Source organism: Schistocerca nitens, chromosome 12 (genome assembly GCF_023898315.1).
Source record: "Schistocerca nitens isolate TAMUIC-IGC-003100 chromosome 12, iqSchNite1.1, whole genome shotgun sequence".
Taxonomy (NCBI): domain Eukaryota; kingdom Metazoa; phylum Arthropoda; class Insecta; order Orthoptera; family Acrididae; genus Schistocerca; species Schistocerca nitens.
This window is the reverse complement of record NC_064625.1, coordinates 22,598,853-22,620,707: the sequence shown is the minus strand read 5'-3', so window position 1 is coordinate 22,620,707 and position 21,855 is coordinate 22,598,853. Positions and strand designations below refer to the sequence as shown.

The 21,855-nt window shown below is 44.2% G+C and overlaps 1 protein-coding gene and 1 pseudogene across 1 annotated transcript in view; one reads left to right on the top strand and one right to left on the bottom strand.

Moving 5' to 3' along the window:
* Positions 1-21,855, bottom strand: part of LOC126215329 (putative carbonic anhydrase 3) — a 119,323-nt gene that overhangs the window by 78,003 nt on the left and 19,465 nt on the right. The window contains exon 2 of the mRNA XM_049942010.1: positions 2,069-2,110. Within this exon, the coding sequence (XP_049797967.1) occupies positions 2,069-2,110 (42 nt within the window). The remainder of the gene's footprint in view (positions 1-2,068; positions 2,111-21,855) is intronic.
* LOC126215404 (5S ribosomal RNA) lies at positions 260-377 on the top strand (annotated as a pseudogene).

Here is a 21,855-nt window from a genome sequence, read left to right as displayed (position 1 = left end):
TAGAGTTAATGCCATTTTTGGTTGGTTATTATTTGTGTTTAATTACGCGACTTTTGTCCACTAGCAATCGATGTGTTTGTGATGTAGCTTTTGCAGAACACTGCTGTGCATTTGGCAGTGCATGAGATTCTGTCCCAAGCGAACCTCTGCATCGAGTGATGAATATTGTTTTCTGATTTTGAACAAAATATATGCGGCTACTTAAGATAATGGTTGCTACTGATCTCTCCATTTTCTGTCTGCCTGTGTTACTAGTGAAGGCAACGGCCTTGCCACAGTGGTTGCACCGGTTCTCGTCAGATCACCAAAGCTAAGCGCTGTCGGGCGTGGCCGGCACTTGGATGGGTGACCATCCGGGCCGCCATGCGCTGTTGCCATTTTTCGGGGCGCACTCAGCCTCGTGATTCCAACTGAGAAGCTACTCGACCGAATAGTAGCGGCTGCGGTCAAAGAAAACCATCATAACGGCCGGGAGAGTGGTGTGCTGGCCACACACCCCTCCTATTCGCATCCTCAGCTGAGGATGATGCGGCGGTCAGATGGTCACGATGTGGTCGAATGTGCATAAAACTGCATTATTCTTTTGCAACTTTCTTCTTTGAGAACGTTGTTATTTCTGATGGCAGCCTGAATCCAACCTCAGTTACCCTTGCAGCCATACATCCACAAGGAAACACTAATTTAGGAGTCCCTATTAATGGTTCAAATGGCTCTGAGCACTATAGCACTTAACTGCTGAGGTCATCAGTCCCCTAGAACTTAGAACTACTTAAACCTAATTAATCTAAGGACATCACACACATCTATGCCTGAGGCGGGATTCGAACCTGCGACCGTAGCGGTCGCGCGGTTCCAGACTGTAGCGCCTAGAACCGCTCGGCCACTCAGGCCGGCCCCAATTAATGCCTGTTATGATCTTTGCTCTTATTGGAACCATCAATTTCCCTTAATTAATGTGCTTCAGAGTGTTACTGGTGACTACCCTATGTGTTTATCTAAATAAATCGTCACTATCCATGATGAAAGAATCTCACTGTCTCTGTAAATAATTTCCAGCCACACGTTGGTGCTTTTCATCCTCCTACGTCCACTTATTTCTGAATGATCACTAAGCAGGAAACAGATCTAAAGAAAGAATTGACCAGAATGAGGAATACGGAATGTGATATAGTTCATTACGATTTCAATTATCTTGCCTTGCCTGACATGCTTGCCTAGTCTTGCATTATCCATTGTGCTAAATAGTAGATTATCTTTCTTGTAGAGTCACATACGTGGCGTTATCATTCTACACATTACAAACAACGTGATATAACGAGAAACGTACATGCTTACCTGCATTTACCTAGAAATTAATCCCTTTTTGCAGCACTTGGGTTCACATGTGTTTATTCTTAATAGGAGGCATTTTAAAATATAGATCACACGTTTCACAGGTCGATCCTGGCGAGGAACTCATGTGGGAAACAGTAGGCGCTAAGCATTCCAATTTCTTCCCCCCCCCCCCCCTCCTTTCAAACATGAGTTTAGACAGAGTATAGTCTAGAACTCTAGACAGTTAATGGGTTACGAAAGTAGCCCATCTAGAAATGTATTAATTTTCTACACAAAACTATCTGACTTAGTTTACATGATGCCACAAATCGCAAGCATCTGTGCGTCATAGTTCTCTTTCATTGCATTTGAAAATGACGGAGGTTTCACGTGGTAATGCTGTAGAACACATTTTTCACATACAAAATAATGTGTGTAGTCTTTGCGCTCATTCCATATGTTCCTAGTAACGTATTCCTCACGAGGAAAGAGGAATAACAACTTTTTTCCCCGTGTTGACATGATAGTCGCCATAGAAATTTAAATATGTGCATGTTAAGTACATATTATTTTGTGTGTCAAATAGGTGTTCTACATTGCATTTTTCCGATATTTTGCTCGCAGGTGGAGTTATTGATTTGTGGGACAAACAAAGTAATCTATTCTGTCTAATCCAATCTAAGGTGAACTAATGTACTGTAATGTTGAATATGTCGTATGATCTTCCGAGCAGGAAGGCTGAAGTATAACTCACCATGTTCTCCTTCATATCCAAAGTCTCCCCTGAATGGTTTCACTGAAACAAAGATGCGTCACTAATTACTGCTTATAATTACTGGAATTTGGGCAGTAATGCTGTACATTCAAAAGAAGCATTGCTGATGCGCTTACAACCAAACTATTCCGTTCCAGATCTCGGATTTACCAGCAAAACTCCAAATACCCTAACGTCACACACAACAATTTTCACATAATATTTGACGAAAATAGACTAATACACATAACATTAAGTGAATTTGCCGTCGGTGCTTGGCAAGATGTGATAACAATATCGTGTAGGAAACACCTAATTTTATGGAAAATTAGGATTATTTGTTCACATTTCAGTTTTCTGGCTTCTTCGGCCATCGTTATGTGACAAGCGAACATCGCAACTGCAAATAAAATTACGTGCGACTTACGCAGACACTGCTTATACAGAAGATACAAATGATACAAGAGTGTTTACAAAGCAAAATCTTTCATTTTTCTGTCATGCAAAAGCAGTTCGATGTAACTAAAAAACGAAAAATAAAGTCTTTTGTGTGGATATCGTTACATTTGAAATCAGATGATAAATATAGTTCACTTTGCAGTTGTGGTATAATATTTCTGCAACAACTAAAAATTAGCTGTGTGGAAAAAGGAAATTGAGTTTAGGCACTTAATACCAAGGTGGTATTCTGTGTCAAGTATTTCCGTCAAGGCCGCCTTTCTGCTCTTCACGACGGTATGTAAAACTTCACAATCTACATTATATTCCTTGCTTCCTGCTAAAACATGACTTTCAGCAAAGAATGAGTCCGTCATCCTTATCTCCAACCTCCCTGATGTTCAGACTACCTAACTCTGACAGACCAACATATTTTTTTCCGCAGCTTTATACGCACCAGTAAATGAAGCAGGCAAAAAGGAATACAAACGTCTCAAAAATGAGATCGACAGGAAGTGCAATATGGCTAAGCAGGGATGGCTAGAGGACAAATGTAAGGATGTAGAGGCTTATCTCACTAGGGGTAAGATAGATACTGCCTACAGGAAAATTAAAGAGACCTTTGGAGAAAAGAGAACCACTTACATGAATATCAAGAGCTCAGATGGAAACCCAGTTCTAAGCAAAGAAGGGAAGGCAGAAAGGTGGAAGGAGTATATAGAGGGTTTATACAAGGGCGATGTACTTGAGGACAATATTATGGAAATGGAAGAGGATGTAGATGAAGATGAAATGGGAGATAAGATACTGCGTGAAGAGTTTGACAGAGCACTGAAACACCTGAGTCGAAACAAGGCCCCAGGAGTAGACAACATTCCATTGGAACTACTGACAGCCTTGGGAAAGCCAGTCTTGACAAAATTCTACCATCTGGTGAGCAAGATTTATGGGATAGGCGAAATATCCTCAGAATTCAAGAAGAATATAATAATTCCAGTCCCAAAGAAAGCAGGTGTTGACAGGTGTGAAAAATAGCTAACTGTCAGTTTAATAAGTCACAGCTGCAAAATACTAATGCGAATTATTTACAGACGAATGGAAAAAATTGTAGAAGCCGACCTCGGGGAAGATCAGTTTGGATTCTGTAGAAATGTTGGAATACGTGAGGCAATACTGACCCTACGACTTATCTTAGAAAAAAGATTAAGGAAAGGCGTACCTATGTTTCTAGCACTTGTTGACTTAGAGAAAGGTTTTGACAAAGTTGAAAGGTGGCAGGGGTAAAATACAAGGAGCGAAAGGCTATTTACAATTTGTACAGAAACCAGGTGGCAGTTATAAGAGTCGAGGGACATGAAAGGGAAGCAGTGGTTGGGAAGGGAGTGAGACAGGGTTGTAGCCTCTCCCCGATGTTATTCAATGTGTATATTGAGCAAGCAGTAAAGGAAACAAAAGAAAGTTCGGAGTAGGTATTAAAATGCATGGAGGAGAAATAAAAACTTTTGGGTTCGCTGATGACATTGTAATTCTGTCAGAGACAGCAAAGGACTTGGAAGAACAGTTGAACGGAATGGACAGTGTCTTGAAAGGAGGATATAAGATGAACATCAACAAAACAAAACGAGGATAATGGAATGTAGCCGAATTAAGTCGGGTGATGCTGAGGAATTAGATTAGGAAATAAGACACCTAAAGTAGTCGATGAGAGCAAAATAACTGATGATGGTCGAAAGAAAAGTTCTAAGTACTGACTTAGCAGAAAATCCTAAGAAATTTTGGTCTTATGTCAAAGCGGTAGGTGGATCAAAACAAAATGTCCAGACACTCTGTGACCAAAATGTTACTGAAACAGAGAATGACAGACTAAAGGCCGAAATACTAAATGTCTTTTTCCAAAGCTGTTTCACAGAGGAAGACTGCACTGTAGTTCCTTCTCTAGATTGTCGCACAGATGACAAAATGGTATATATTAAAATAGACGACAGAGGGATAGAGAAACAATTAAAATCGCTCTAAAAAGGAAAGGCCGCTGGACCTGATGGGATACCAGTTCGATTTTACACAGAGTACGCGAAGGAACTTGCCCCCCTTCTTGCAGCGGTGTACCGTAGGTCTCTAGAAGAGCGTAGCGTTCCAAAAGATTGGAAAAGGGCACAGGTCATCCCCGTTTTCAAGAAGGGACGTCGAACAGATGCACAGAACTATAGCCCTATATCTCTAACGTCGATCAGTTGTAGAATTTTGGAACACGTATTATGTTCGAGTATAATGACTTTTCTGGAGACTAGAAATCTACTCTGTAGGAATCAGCATGGGTTTCGAAAAAGACGGTCGTGTGAAACCCAGCTCGCGCTATTCGTCCACGAGACTCAGAGGGCCATAGACACGGGTTTACAGGTAGATGCCGTGTTTCTTGACTTCCGCAAGGCGTTCGATACAGTTCCCCACAGTCATTTAATGAACAAAGTAAGAGCATATGGACTATCACACCAGTTGTGTGATTGGATTGAAGAGTTACTAGATAACAGAACGCAGCATGTCATTCTCCATCGAGAGAAGTCTTCCGAAGTAAGAGTGATTTCAGGTGTGCCGCAGGGGAGTGTCATAGGACCGTTGCTATTCACAATATATATAAATGACCTTGTGGATGACATCGGAAGTTCACCGAGGCTTTTTGCAGATGATGCTGTGGTGTATCGAGAGGTTGTAACAATGGAAAATTGTACTGAAATGCAGGAGGATCTGCAGCGAATTGACGCATGGTGCAGGGAATGGCAATTGACTCTCAATGTAGGCAAGTGTAATATGCTGCGAATACAAAGAAAGAAAGATCCCTTAACATTTAGCTACAATATAGCAGGTCAGCAACTGGAAGCAGTTAATTTCATAAATTATCTGGGAGTACGCATTAGGAGTGATTTAAAATGGAATGATCACATAAAGGTGATCGTCGGTAAAGCAGATGCCAGACTGAGATTCATTGGAAGAATCCTAAGGAAATGCAATCCGAAAACAAAGGAAGTAGGTTACAGTACGCTTGTTCGCCCACTGCTTGAATAATGCTCAGCGGTGTGGGATCCGTACCAGATAGGGTTGATAGAAGAGATAGAGAAGATCCAATGGAGAGCAGCGCGCTTCGTTACAGGATCATTTAGTAATCGCGAAAGCGTTACGGAGGTGATAGATAAACTCCAGTGGAAGACTCTGCAGGAGAGACGCTTAGTAGCTCGGTACGGGCTTGTTGAAGTTTAGAGAAGATACCTTCACCGTGGAGTCAAGCAGTATATTGCTCCCTCCTACGTATATCTCGCGAAGAGACCATGAGGATAAAATCAGAGAGATTAGAGCCCACACAGAGGCATACCGACAATCCTTCTTTCCACGAACAATACGAGACTGGAATAGAAGGGAGAGCCGATAGAGGTACTCAAGGTACCCCCCGCCACACACCGTCAGGTGGCTTGTGGAGTATGGATGTAGATGTAGATGTAGAGAGGATATAAAATGTGTACTGGCAATGGCAATGAAAGCGTTTCTGAAGAAGAGAAATTTGTTAACATCGAGTATAGATTTAAGCGTCAGGAAGTCGTTTCTGAAAGTATTTGCATGGAGTGTAGCCATGTATGGAAGTGAAACATGGACGATAAATAGTTTGGACAAGAAGAGAATAGAAGCTTTCGAAATGTGGTGCTACAGAAGAATGCTGAGGATTCGATGGGTAGATCACATAACTAATGAGGAGGTATTGAATAGAATTGGGGAGAAGAGGAGCTTGTGGTACAACTTGACTAGAAGAAGGGATCAGTTCGTAGGACACGTTCTGAGGCATCAAGGGATCACGAATTTAGTATTGGAGGGCAGGGTGGAGGGTAAAAATCATAGAGGGAGCCCAAGAGATGAATACACTAAGCAGATTCAGAAGGATGTAGGTTGCAGTAGGTACTGGGAGATGAAGAAGCTTGCACAGGATAGAGTAGCATGGGGAGCTGCATCAAACCAGTTTCAGGACTGAAGACCACAACAACAACAACATACGCACCAGTCAGTGTTTCCAAAGGCTGCAACTTGCAACGTAGCAACTACGTTACGTAGTACTGTGTAAATGTACCAACTCCATTTTTCACTTTCAATTACTTTTAAAAACTTCAAGAACAATATTTATAATAATAAAAGCATAACGGTTTTACCCGTAATTAAACTTAGGCAACTCACGCCGCTCATATAGCGACACGAACTGTTTTATTTGCCTTATTATCCAAACAAATGTAAGCGAGATTACTCCGATGACATTGGGCAGGCGTACTCCAGAACTATTTGTGGAGAATGCTCTGAATTACATAGAGCAGGCAGACACACTGGTTCACATGGCGGGAAGTATTACGGAGTCCCAAGTGCACGGGAAAGTAAAAAGCTTCCAGTAGCTTCTAGAACAAATCCAGCGTCGGAATACCTTTCCGGTAGTAACAAAGCGAGCGGGTTTGATATTTCTGTGGGGAAACAAAACAATTAAAATCGCTCAAGAGAGGAAAGACCTCTGGACCTGATGGGATACCAGTTCGATTTTACACAGAGTACAGGAGGAACTTGCCTCTCTTCTTGCAGCGGTCTACCGTAGGTATCTAGAAGAGCGTAGCGTTCCAAAAGATTGGAAAAGGGCACAGGTCATCCCCGTTTTCAAGAAGGGACGTCGAACAGATGTACAGAACTATAGACCTATATCTCTAACGTCGATCAGTTGTAGAATTTTGGAACACGTATTATGTTCGAGTATAATGACTTTTCTGGCGACTAGAAATCTACTCTGTAGGAATCAGCATGGGTTTCGAAAAAGACGATCGTGTGAAACCCAGCTCGCGCTATTCGTCCACGAGACTCAGAGGGCCATAGACACGGGTTTACAGGCAGATGCCGTGTTTCTTGACTTCCGCAAGGTGTTTGATACAGTTCCCCACAGTCGTTTAATAAACATAGTAAGAGCATATGGACTATCAGACCAATTGTATGATTGGATTGAAGAGTTCCTAGATAACAGAACGCAGCCTGTCATTCTCAATCGAGAGAAGTCTTCCGAAGTAAGAGTGATTCCAGGTGTACCGCAGGGGAGTGTCGTAGGACCGTTGCTATTCACAATATATATAAATGACCTTGTGGATGACATCGGAGTTCACTGAGGCTTTTTGCGAATGATTCTATGGTATATCGAGAGGTTGTAAGAATGGAAAATTGTACTGAAATGCAGGAGGATCTGCAGCGAATTGACACATGGTGCAGGGAATGGCAATTCATTCTCAATGTAGACAAGTGTAATGTGCTGCTAATACATAGAAAGAAAGGTCCCTTAACATTTAGCTACAATATAGCAGGTCAGCAACTGGAAGCAGTTAATTCCAAAATTATCTGGGAGTACGCATTAGGGTCGGCCGGTGTGGCCGTGCGGTTCTAGGCGCTACAGTCTGGAACCGCGTGACCGCTAAGGTCGCAGGTTCGAATCCTGCCTCGGGCATGGATGTGTGTGATGTCCTTAGGTTAGTTAGGTTTAAGTAGTTCTAAGTTGTAGGGGACTGATGACCACAGATGTTGAGTCCCATAGTGGTCAGAGCCATTTGAACCATTTTGAAGTACGCATTAGGAGTGATTTAAAATGGAATGATCATGTAAAGTTGATCGTCGGTAAAGCTGAAGCCAGATTGAGATTCATTTGAAGAATCCTAAGGAAATGCAATCCGAAAACAAAGGAAGTAGGTTACAGTACGCTTGTTCGCCCACTGCTTGAATACTGCTCAGCGGTGTGGGATCCGTACCAGATAGGGTTCATAGAAGAGATAGAGAAGACCCAACGGAGAGCAGCGCGCTTCGTTACAGGATCATTTAGTAATCGCGAAAGCGTTACGGAGATGATAGATAAACTCCAGTGGAAGACTTTGCAGGAGAGACGCTCAGTAGCTCGGTACGGGATTGTTGAAGTTTCGAGAACATACCTTTACCGAGGAGTCAAGCAGTATATTGCTCTCCCCTACGTATATCTCCCGAAGAGACTATGAGGATAAAATCAGAGATTAGAGCCCAGGCAGAGGCATACCGCCAATTTTTCTTTCCACGAACAATACGATACTGGAATAGAAGGGAGAACCGATAGTAGTACTCAATGTACCCTCCGCCACACACAGTCGGGTGGCTTGCGGAGTATAGATGTAGATGTAGAACCCCCGTACGACTTTGATGTGGGATATTGGCAGTTATCGTCATAGAGACAAAATAGTCCCAATTACTAATAGTCTCTCAGGTTAAGATATAATTTAATAATTATCTAAAGAAGGTATTTGAGGACAGTACGTGAGGAAACTTACATATTGTTTGATTTAGTTTCAAAATTGAGTGACTCATCGGTGTAGGGGTGCCAGCTTAGAGGTTGGCGCACTCAATCCAGAAAGTCATTTTTGGGTCGTCATTGAGGTCAGATCCGCATCTGATCACTCCGTTGAAATATTCAATGTACGAGGTATGTTTAAAAAAATTCAGGAACATTCGTCATTTCACGCCAATGGCGTCTCGGAGCAAAATGCTGTTGACGTTCCTGCGCACGCCTGTGTTCAATGTGTAACTGCCCGAAGTTTCATTGTTGTATGTCTGTTGGTTATTCAAAAATGGTTCAAATGGCTCTGAGCACTATGGGACTCAACTGCTGTGGTCATAAGTCCCCTAGAACTTAGAACTACTTAAACCTAACTAACCTAAGGACAGCACACAACACCCAGCCATCACGAGGCAGAGAAAATCCCTGACCCCGCCGGGAATCGAACCCGGGAACCCGGGCGTGGGAAGCGAGAACGCTACCGCACGACCACGAGATGCGGGCTGTTGGTTATTGTTCAGTGCTGTATTGAGTAGAACGTTGTGTCGCACAACTTGCGAATTTCGATATGGCAGAGTCAGAGGAGCAATATGTCGGCATTAAATTTTGCGCCAAACTCAAGAAAACCCTTACAGAGGTACACCAAATGATGCAGGAAGCCTACAGTGATGAGTCTTAAGCCGTAGTCGGTGTTGCGAATGGTTGACACGGCTTAAAAATGGCCGGACAGAAGTTAAAGATGGCCCTCGCTCAGGACGCCCTTCGACGTTTACAGTCGACGCTCGTGCCAGGGTCGTCAAGGAAACCGTGCGTGCCAATCCAAGACTGACTGTCCGAGAGACTGCAGAAGAATGTAACATATGAGTTGGATCATGTCATGAAATCCTGACACAGCATCATGTTGTTGCGAAGTACGTTCCATGGCTCATGAATCGAGACCAAAAAGAGTTCGCCTCGTAATCTGTGAAAAACTTTTGGATCGCGTAAATGAGGACGAGATTTTCCTTGAGAGAATCATAACTGATGGACAGACATGGATCCATGGCTATGGTGTTGAGACGAAGGTGCAGTCTTCACAGTGGGCAGTGGGTCGGGAAAGATTCTCCAAGACCAAAAAAAGCTCGTCAGGTCAGGATAAGTGTCAAAGCCATGCTGATAATTTGCTTTGTCTCTGAAGCATTAGATAGATAGATAGATATTCAGCGATCGCAGGCCCTGCAGACCACGCGCTGCTTCCAAAACTGCCTCCATTCCTTCCTGTTTTGGGTCCGGTTCCTGCAGGTGTCTTCAGTCCCCAGGGCTGCTAGGTCCTTCGCCAGGTCGTCCATCCAGCGCTGCCTTGGTCGTCCAATGGGGCGTTTGGCGTTTGGTTTCCCCGCTAGTGCCATCTTCGCCTGTCTTCCATCTGGCATACTGGCTACATGGCCCACCCATCGCATTCTTTTGCTCTTTATCTTCTGTAGGACAGTTGGTTGTCGCACCAGAAGGTAGATTTCCTCGTTTTTCCTCCTCCTCCATTCTCCGTTATCTGAAACTGGTCCCCATATCTTCCTCATTACTCCTCTTTCAAATGTTAATAGTTTTTCCCCTTTCTCGCTCAGTCATGCTCCATGTTTCTGAACCGTACATTACTGCTGGGCATATCACTGTGTTGTAGGTTTTCATCTTAGTGTTCACTGATATCGATTTAGAACCGAGCGTCTCTCTGAGGGAATGTATGCATTTCGTTCCCACTGCTATTCTGTTATTATTCATCATAAATTCGTGCCACAGAGACTAACTGTTAATCACTGGTACCATTGGACGTGTTGCGACACCTGCGCGAAAGTGTGAGGAAACGGCCTGAAATGTGGCGAGACAATTCATGGCTCTTGAATCACGATAACGCACCCGCACATTCATCCCTGTTGGTGCGTCACTATTATACAAAAAATGAAATCATTGTGATGCCACTTCCCCCGTACTCTCCATACCTGGCTCTTGCGGACTTTTGTTTCCAAAGTTGAAAACAGGATGAAGATTTGCAACGCAGACGGAGCTTCGCGCGATCCAGCAAGGGGCGTATACTACGACCGCCCCCGGAAGTGGAAACGGCTTTAGGAGCGGTGCATCAATTGTGGAGGAGAGTATTTCGAAGGAAACCATGCATAATAAGTAAAAGCTAAGCGTGGAAAAATTTTGTGGAGAAAGTTCTGCAATTTTTGAATAGACCTCGTATGCGGTCGTTAAGTACTTTCAAACTACTAAAGCTTTACAGGCACTGCTCTGAGTATATGGAACAGCTGTTGAATAGCGACAGTTTATTCCGCTATTAATACACACCAATAAACGTGTACGTGAGGGAGTGACTTTGCGTTGTACAAGATTTCATTACACTGTGACAAACTTTAGAACGGCGATAGAACCGCGTACCGCAATCAAGTTGCTGCCTCATCGTCATAGGTAAGTGTTTTCATAGATGACTCGGCGCTTGTGTGAAATTCCGATATGTCTTCGAAAGTACTGCACGTAGGATGGCCGTCTGGAAGAGTGCAGACAACAGAATCCGAATTCATTGTTTCGCGTTTGTGTAGGCGAACGAGTGCAGTTGTAGTTTCAGTATTAAAAGGCCCATCTGGCAGTGTAAAATTAACTGTTTATGATTACTCTGAGTGAAGCCAGTATCCAAATTCGATGTGCTTCCAGTACAGATGTATTGTACTAGAAGTGGCTGACATATATCAAATTTATGTAAGTAGTAGGGCCTGGCTGATAGTGGAGAATAATATGAACACGAATGGTGGCTGTGTAATCATATGCGGCGGAAGGAAACACATAAGTCTGGGACTGTCATTCGTGTGCTCTCTGATTTAACAATAGGTGCCAAGTACTACTATAATAGCAATCCCTTGCAGATGTAGCATGTGCTTTCTTAGAGGACAATGTCCCTCTCGTTTATACACTCCTGTAAATTGAAATAAGAACACCGTGAATTCATTGTCCCAGGAAGGGGAAACTTTATTGACACATTCCTGGGGTCAGATACATCACATGATCACACTGACAGAACCACAGGCACATAGACACAGGCAACAGAGCATGCACAATGTCGGCACTAGTACAGTGTATATCCACCTTTCGCAGCAATGCAGGCTGCTATTCTCCCATGGAGACGATCGTAGAGATGCTGGATGTAGTCCTGTGGAACGGCTTGCTATGCCATTTCCACCTGGCGCCTCAGTTGGACCAGCGTTCGTGCTGGACGTGCAGACCGCGTGAGACGACGCTTCATCCAGTCCCAAACATGCTCAATGGGGGACAGATCCGGAGATCTTGCTGGCCAGGGTAGTTGACTTACACCTTCTAGAGCACGTTGGGTGGCACGGGATACATGCGGACGTGCATTGTCCTGTTGGAACAGCAAGTTCCCTTGCCGGTCTAGGAATGGTAGAACGATGGGTTTGATGACGGTTTGGATGTACCGTGCACTATTCAGTGTCCCCTCGACGATCACCAGTGGTGTACGGCCAGTGTAGGAGATCGCTCCCCACACCATGGTGCCGGGTGTTGGCCCTGTGTGCCTCGGTCGTATGCAGTCCTGATTGTGGTGCTCACCTGCACGGCGCCAAACACGCATACGACCATCATTGGCACCAAGGCAGAAGCGACTCTCATCGCTGAAGACGACACGTCTCCATTCGTCCCTCCATTCACGCCTGTCGCGACACCACTGGAGGCGGGCTGCACGATGTTGGGGCGTGAGCGGAAGACGGCCTAACGGTGTGCAGGACCGTAGCCCAGCTTCATGGAGACGGTTGCGAATGGTCCTCGCCGATACCCCAGGAGCAACAGTGTCCCTAATTTGCTGGGAAGTGGCGGTGCGGTCCCCTACGGCACTGCGTAGGATCCTACGGTCTTGGCGTGCATCCGTGCGTCGCTGCGGTCCGGTCCCAGGTCGACGGGCACGTGCACCTTCCGCCGACCACTGGCGACAACATCGATGTACTGTGGAGACCTCACGCCCCACGTGTTGAGCAATTCGGCGGTACGTCCACCCGGCCTCCCGCATGCCCACTATACGCCCTCGCTCAGAGTCCGTCAACTGCACATACGGTTCACGTCCACGCTGTCGCGGCATGCTACCAGTGTTAAAGACTGCGATGGAGCTCCGTATGCCACGGCAAACTGGCTGACACTGACGGCGGCGGTGCACAAATGCTGCGCAGCTAGCGCCATTCGACGGCCAACACCGCGGTTCCTGGCGTGTCCGCTGTGCCGTGCGTGTGATCATTGCTTGTACAGCCCTTTCGCAGTGTCCGGAGCAAGTATGGTGGGTCTGACACACCGGTGTCAATGTGTTCTTTTTTCCATTTCCAGGAGTGTATTTAATTTATCATGGTATATCCGTTTTCTTAGTTACAACTAACCTTTCCACTTTCCAAATTACTTTGTTTATTTGTTTCTTCCCACAAGAGATTATAGCGGGAACGTCGTGGACTATCTTTGAGGGCAACATGTCTTCGTGAAGTATGCAGGTCTCTGATGCTCGCAACGCTTAACAAACGTCAGGTGGCCGTTTGCGCAATGCACGCCCTAATTAATGTACGAGGGTCACTCCAAAATAAATGCACACTATTTTTGTAAAAATACAGTTTTCATTCTCCATGTGTGAAAGTTTTACAGTGTGTAGATACATCCTTCCCGCTTGTTTTCAAACTTCGTTCAACCTGTTCCCGTGAGTGGCGCCGTCACAGCATGTCTTCAAGATGGCTGCTACACTTGGCGCTCGTCAGAAGCAACGTGCTGTCATAGAATTCCTGTGCTGTGAAAACGAGACAGTGGGAAACGTCCACAAGAGGTTGAAAAAGGTGTGTGGAGATGCTGCTGTAGATCGCAGTACAGTTAGTCGGTGGGCAAGCAGGTTACATGATGAAAGCGGGCACGGCAATATTGAGGATTGTCCTCGCAGCGGCAGGCCTCGTACTGCACACTCCAGACAATGTGCAGAGAGTTAACGAATTGGTGACTGCTGACAGACGCATGGGATAGGGGAAGTAAGTGTTTGCAGAATACTGAAAGTGTTGGCATTAAAAAAAGTTTGTGCCAGGTGGGTTCTCAGGATGTTGACAGTAGCTCACAAAGAAACAAGAAAAACGGTATGCACCGAACTTTTGGAACAGTACGAGAACGGTGGAGATGAATTTGTGGCAGGTGATGAAACATGGCTCCATCATTTTTCACCAGAGACGAAGAGGCAATCAATGGAGTGGCATCATGCAAATTCACCAAAAAAAAATAATAATTCAAAACCACACCTTCTGCTGGAAAAGTTATGGCCACTGTGTTTTTCGATTCCGAAGGACTCTCTTGTGGACATCATGCCAAGTGGAACCACCATAAATTCTGATGCATATGTGACGAGAATGAAGAAACTTCAAGCTCCACTGAGTCATGTTCGATCACATCGGCAAAAGCAGGATGTTTTGCTGTTGCGCGACAATGCACGGCCACGTGTCAGTCAACAAACCATGGAAGCGATTACAAAACTCCGATGGACAACACTGAAACACCCGCCTTACAGTCCTGACCTGGCTCCATGTGACTATCATCCCTTTGGGAAACTGAAAGACTCTCTTCGTGGAACAACGTTTAAAGATGATGACTTCCTTGTGCACGCTGCCAAACAGTGGCTCCAACAGGTTGGTCCAGAATTTTACCATGCGGGTATACAGGCGCTGGATCCAAGATGGCGTAAGGCAGTTGAGAGGGATGGAAATTATGTGGAGAAATAAACTATCGTTCCTAAAGGATGTATCTACACACTGTAAAACTTTCAAACATGTAGAATAAAAGATGGATTTTAATAAAAATAGTGTGCATTTCTTTTGGAGTGACCCTCGTAATTTCTTTTGCATCCCTGCTCTCATGTGACCAACCACTGCCAATGATACCTACCAACAACAATCAAATTTATTTTTAATCATATTACAGCATTTGGTTTAGTCTCCATGGTAGTTAGGTGGAATAAATCTCCGAGTAACAAACATCTCCACCAAGCCTACTTAATTCCAAACTTGTCTTTACTACAGAATAAAAATGTAGTGTGCTATTACTAGCACAAACTTAAGGTTTGTACTGCAGTTGCAATACTAATTTTTCCGATACGTTGTCTGAAGTCTTGACAATGTATGGGACTGCACCAGCTTGTAAAACTGCTAATTACTTCCTGTTGGCCAGCATACAGAAGTGGTGCAATTTTACGCGTTTCCTTTTTTCCCAGAACTTTATCAGTCAGGGAAGAGCTGCAGCCATTGCCAGAGATGATAGTCTGTAGTTATATCTGAGATGCAGATTCAGATAATGGAACAGATATGAGGCGATGCGCCGACGAATGGAGAGCTGGATGTTTATAGCTGTATGGGTGCTGGAAAGTTGCAGGGATTACCTCATCTCAGTATGTTGTTTTTATGAAAGTGTTAGGTAAAAGTCTCCAGGTGCTAACGTCTTTACTGTTGCCATGGAAACAAAAATCGACGACTTAACTCCTTCAGAATCAACATCATTATATTGCGTGGTTATAATGAATCTGACGGTGTTGCGAGTGCTGCAGTGTAGGCTGTATACATGGCAGGATGCTGATACGTCGTAGATATGTTCATTAATCGGTGCGCTCGCGCAGTATGCTGAAAAAATATTAGTTTCACTTCCCGCCGACGGGTGAAAAAACAAATGTTCAAATGTGTGTGAAATATTATGGGACTTAACTGCTAAGGTCATCAGTCTCTAAGTTTACACACTACTTAACCTAAATTATCCTGACAAACACACACCCATGCCCGACGGAGGACTCGGAACCTCCGCCGGGACCAGCCGCACAGTCCATGACTGCAGTGCCCTAGACCGCTCGGCTAATCCCTCGCGGCTAACGGGGAAAAATATTGCGCTGTAGGTAGTCAGAATGTCGTGTGGATGCAGGAAAAGGGAAGGAAGTGCTGTGATAACCGTGGTTCTGGCTCACATAGTAGCGTATGGTCACAAGTTACAATATGCATTCAGTATGATCCCACAACTCATTAAGATGCTGCATCCGTAACATGGCATGTTCGACAGTTGCTTGTGGCATATCTGGTGTAATCAGTGTGATATGCCATCGTGTGCTATGCTTCAGTTTAGTAAGAGTCTGGATGCATCACTGATAGATAAAATCTTCCATGGACCACACAAACAGAAGTCACAAGTACACACATCAAAAAAAGTTTTGCATCACCCCCGTTCCCAGAACTCCTGAAGACAGATGTTGACTGTGGATATTGTATCACAGACACAGTCCCTTTGACTGTTCAGAGATGTCATTAAACCCGCCCAAAGATGTAAACCAACCATGCATGAGCAGCGCCTATTAGACGGAGGGGGGTCCGACAGCCGATCAGTTCAAGTCATTCCACCAGGAAGGAGGTACACGGCTTATGTCGTCTGTAGTTCAACCATGCCTAAACGGTCAATACCGCGGTTCGATCGCGTCCGCATTGTTACTTTGTGCCAGGAAGGACTCTCATCAAGGGAAGTGTCCAGGCGTCTTGGAGTGAACCAAAGCGATGTTGGACACGGAGGAGATACAGAGAGACAGGAACTGTCGTGACATGCCTCGGTCAGGCCGCCCAAGGGCTACTACGTCAGTGGATGACCGCTACCTATGGATTATGGCTCGGAGGAACCCTGACAGCAACGCCACCATGTTGAATAATGTTTTTCGTGCAGCCACAGGACGTCGTGTTACGACTCAAACTCTGCGCAACAGGCTGCATGATGAGCAACTTCACTCCTGACGTCCATGGCGAGGTCCATCTTTGCAACCACGACACCATGCAGCGCGGTACAGATTGGTCCAACAACATGCCGAATGGACCGCTCAGGATTGGTATCACGTTCTCTTCAGCGATAAGTGTCGCATATGCCTTCAACTAGACAATCGTCAGAGACGTGTTTGGAGGCAATCCGGTCAGGCTGACTGTCTTAGACACACTGTCCAGCGAGTGTAGCAAGATGGAGGTTCCCTTCTGTTTTGGGGTGGTATTATGTGGGGCCGACGTACACCTCTGGTGGTCACGGAAGGCGACGTAACGGTTGTACGATAAGTGAATGCCATCCCCCGACCGATAGTGTAACCATATCGGCAGCATATTGGCGAGGCATTCGTCTTCATGGACGACAATTCGCGCCCCCATCGTGCACATCTTGTGAATGACTTGCTTCAGGATAACGACATCGCTCGACTAGGGTGGCCAGCATGTTCTCCAGACATGAATCCTATCGGACGTGCCTGGGATAGTTTGAAAATGGCTGTTTATGGACGACGTGACCCATCAACCACTCTGAGGGATTTATGCCGAATCGCTGTTGAGGAGTGGGACAGTCTGGACCAACAGTGCCTTGATGAACTTGTGGATGGTATGCCACGACGAATACAGGCATGTATCAATGCAAGAGGACGTGCTACTGGCTATTAGAGGTACCGGTGTGTTCAGAAAACTGGAGCACCACCTCTCAAGGTCTCGCTGTATGGTGGTACAACATGCAATGTGTGGCTTTCATGGGCAATAAAAAGGGCGCAAATGATATTTATTTTGATCTCTATTCCAATTTTCTGTACAGGTTCCAGAGCTCTCGGAACCGAGATGATGCAAAACTTTTTATGATGTGTGTATTTAAATAAGGGGATCTGGAAAGCCACACATCTAGAAATAGTCTAGAGATGATTCTGACTGAAGTTTTCTCAAAGCAAAAACTTCACATGGTAAGCGATATGTAGAGTCGTCCTATCTTGCATGAAAGTAGTGGTGTGGATACAGTTACAGTCTTGGAAAACCGGAACCACATGTTCCATAAGGAGGTCCTGATAACATGCAGATGTCACTCCACACTTAACAAGTGTGCAAGGTGTCATCTCATCAAAGGAAAACGGAACAAGAATGAAGAAGCTTGTGAAACCAAACCACACAGTCACATAACTTGAGTGCAATGGAAATTCCTGCACAACATGTGGTGGAGCAGAACTCCATATAATACAATTTTGTGCATTTATGGCTCTGTGCAGAGTAAAATGTGCCTCGTCCGTCTAAAGAATACCACCAGCCACATGTCATTCATTTCATTGGGTGCCAAACAAACAAAGGGCAAAGTCACAGCGATGTAGCCCATCTTGGGGCTTCATTTGGTGCAAATTCTGAATCTTGTAGGAATACCAGTGTAAAATGCACTCCAAAGTCTTTTGAACCCTTGACCAGTGGACAGATAATTCCCCTGTCACATCTCGAGTAATGGCAGCGGAATCTGCGGTATGTGCTGCACGTTCGGCTGTAGCTACAGCAGCTCCATCAACAAGTGCCATAGCCCGTATCTCGTGGTCGTGCGGTAGCGTTCTCGCTTCCCACGCCCGGGTTCTCGGGTTCGATTCCCGGCGGGGTCAGGGATTTTCTCTGCCTCGTGATGGCTGGGTGTTGTGTGCTGTCCTTAGGTTAGTTAGGTTTAAGTAGTTCTAAGTTCTAGGGGACTTATGACCACAGCAGTTGAGTCCCATAGTGCTCAGAGCCATTTGAACCATTTTTTGAACAAGTGCCATAGGAATAGGCCACCTCCCTCTCCCTGCTGCACCACCTAGATCACCTGTATCTCCAAATTTCTTTAGCCCATTTATTAAGAAAGGGGTCTCTTCGCAGCTGTTTCTGCCGGCGATATCCTCGCGAGGCTAATGCTGCCGTTCTGATAAAATAACTTTACCATCACTGGACAGGTTTTCCTCTCACTAGCTATTGCGTTTCGTACCGAAAACTTCAACCCTCTTAACCCTTTTCCACCAACAATCACTTCACAAAAGAAATCAACAAATATCGCCAAGTGACGAACGCCATACTGACGTCAAAACAGGAAACATCTTACATTCTGACTACTTGCAGTGCCGTATTTTCACCTGGTGGCAGAGAAGTGAACTATTACTTTCTTCAGAATACTACGTGAGTGCACCGATTAGTGAACATACAGGTACCTACAATGTTTCAGTGTCCTATGATGTATACAACCCACACTGCTGCACTCAAAACATCATCAGATCAATTATAGCCACCCAATATCTGTATTTGCGACATTCAGTTGTCGCCTAACGATGGTCTAAGAAGCTAGAAGATGGTTCGTGCCCAAGTACATACAATTTTGCAGGACATTAGGAAAATTTTTTCCTATTTAAGAACAAGTTACAAAAATTATCCAGAAAAATCAAGATTTTTCCAAATGAGAAAACATGGTCCAATATATGAGATAGTTATGTGCCTAGGAACAAATATTTTGTTCAAATTTAAAAGTACTGGAACCGAGAAAATCTTTTCAATACTATATTTAATTTCTATGTGCTATCTTTTTAATACAGAGGGTGACAATTATTAAACGATATGAAATAAAATCGTCATAGCTTCTGAACGGTTCGCATTAGGAAGTTCAAACTGCATGGTAGGCCGCGGGGCATGATCGTAATTAGTATGTGAATATGGTTTGGTTGAGCGGCGAAGCCCATTTTCATTTGGATGGGCTCGTCAGTAAGCAAAATTAGGCCATTTGGGGGACTGAGAAGTCTCTTCATGCTCAACATGTCCAGTCACTGACCAATGGGTGCGACATTCCTTGACAGCGCGATGACTGCCAAACAGTACATGAAGATTTTGGGAGATGATTTCATCCGCATTATCAAAACTGACCCTGATTTCGACAAGATGTGGTTCATGCAAGATGGAGCTACACCCAATCGAAGCAAGAGAGTAATTGATGCCCTGGAGGAGCGCTTTGGGAATAGCATTTGTGGCTCTGGGGTACGCAAAGGCCACTGGAATGGGCCTCCATTGGCTGGCCCAGTCTCCGAATCTGAACACATGCGACTCCTTTTGTGGGGCTATATTAAAGAAAAGGTTACAGCATTAACCCCCAAAACCATTGCTGAGCTGAAAACAGACATTCAGGAGGTCATCGAGAGCAACGATATTCCGACACTTCAATGAGTCACGCAGATTTACACTGTTCGTCTGCATCACATCAATGCCAATGACGGCAGGCATATGAAACATGTCATAACCTAAATCCTAATATCTTCAGTGATGTTTACATGTTTCATAAAGTGTGTGCACCCCGTAGTTTGTAACTAATTTACGTTTTTTTCACATGTTCAATAATAGTCACCATGTACTACATACCAATAAACAGTAAGTAATATCAAATTAGGAAGGAGTATTATCAAAAATTTGTTACAAGTTAAATGGATTTATAAATCAAAGCAACAGGAAACTGACACAAAGTTCCATTTTCAAGAGAGATAAAATTTGTAAATAATAGATTTCAGCTATCAGTCGTCCTTTTTAAATTTTATTGGCACATCTGTATTTCAGCTAGCAACTAGCCATTCTCAGTGCTAATAATACAAGAGGTACACAGTTAGATGATGTCACAAAAAAGTTGCAATTAATGGCTTAACTCATCTGGTTTGTATATTACATACCATTGTCATTGTCATTTTTGATCAATACATGTAATGCCTGTTGGTTAGGCTTGATCCACAGTTCATTGAATACTACTGTTTGCGGAAGGCGGGCTGTATGGAGAACACATCACTTGGTTACAAGGCGTCATCTATGTGAACTATGTATAATCCTGTGTGAGCTACTTTGTAAATATGACGAACAATGTACTTATTATGTTTTAATAAAGGGAGATATAATATAAAAATAAATATATTCAAGCCATATCAAGTAATAGATGCATACGGCACGTGTCTTCTAGTATTTTACAAAATAAAAAAAAATGTTTTTAAGAAATTTAAAAAAGTTTTACCCACCTGACCTATTTAAATGTTTTAATAATAATAACGGACTCACAAGGAGTGAACATGGAAACTTTATTACTTGATGATAAATATGAAATAAGTCGGATGACTGTGTAAGAGTTTTACTTATGTTTCATTTTATGTAATTAAACTTGAGGTTTATACGAAGTTCACATAGATGGCGCATTGTAACCAATCGATGTTCTCCATACAGCCTGCCTTCCACAAACAGTAGTATTCAATGAACTGTGGACGAAGCCTGACCAACAGGCATTACATGCATTGATCAAAAATGATAGTGGTATGTAATATACAAACCAGATGAGTTAAGCCATTAACTGCAACTTTTTTGTGACATCATCTAACTATGTACCTCTTGTATTCTTAGCATTGAGAATGGCTAGTTGCCAACTGAAATCTAGATCTGCCAATAAAATTTAAAAAGGACGGCTGATAGCTGAAGTCTATTGTTTACAAGTCAATATAACAGTCGCTGCGTGCATCTGCCTTCTGAATGGAAGGTACCCTGATGAAGAGATAAAATTCTTAGAACATTAAATAAACTCCATTGATCTGCAAATATCACCTGCTGCATGGTAAAAGATCTTCATTTGTTGCAAGGTGCATGGTCGTCGAACTATAAGATCTTTTAGGAAAGTATCTGACCTTTAGCCAGGGGGAAAAAATTGGCTTATGTGAAGTGGTGGACACCTAATCACCCTCAAACTAGTTCCCTTGGGACTCCCAGACTTCTCCCCGTGGTGCCGCCATTGTTGGAAGCTTGGAGTTTAGCTCAACTGTCGTTGCTACCGTAATGACCTCTTTTGTCTGAAATCGCATTCCTTTCAGTGGCCTCTTGAGTTTGGGGAACAGCCAGGAGTCACAAGGGGCCATATCAAGAGAGTAAGGAGCCTGTTGAAGCACAGCAATTGAGGAATGTGCTGGAACGTTGTCATGATGGAGGCGCCAATTTTCTGTTGACCACAAGTCCGGTCTGTTGCGCTGCACAGCATCACGTAGGTGACGGAGAACATCCCTGTAGCACTCTTCGGTGATGGTGTGACCCAGTGGTGTACCACACTGCAGGCGTCAAAAAAGGCGGTCAGCATCAATCTGTCATTGCTGCGCACTTGGCGGGCCTTCTTCGGTCTCGGTGAC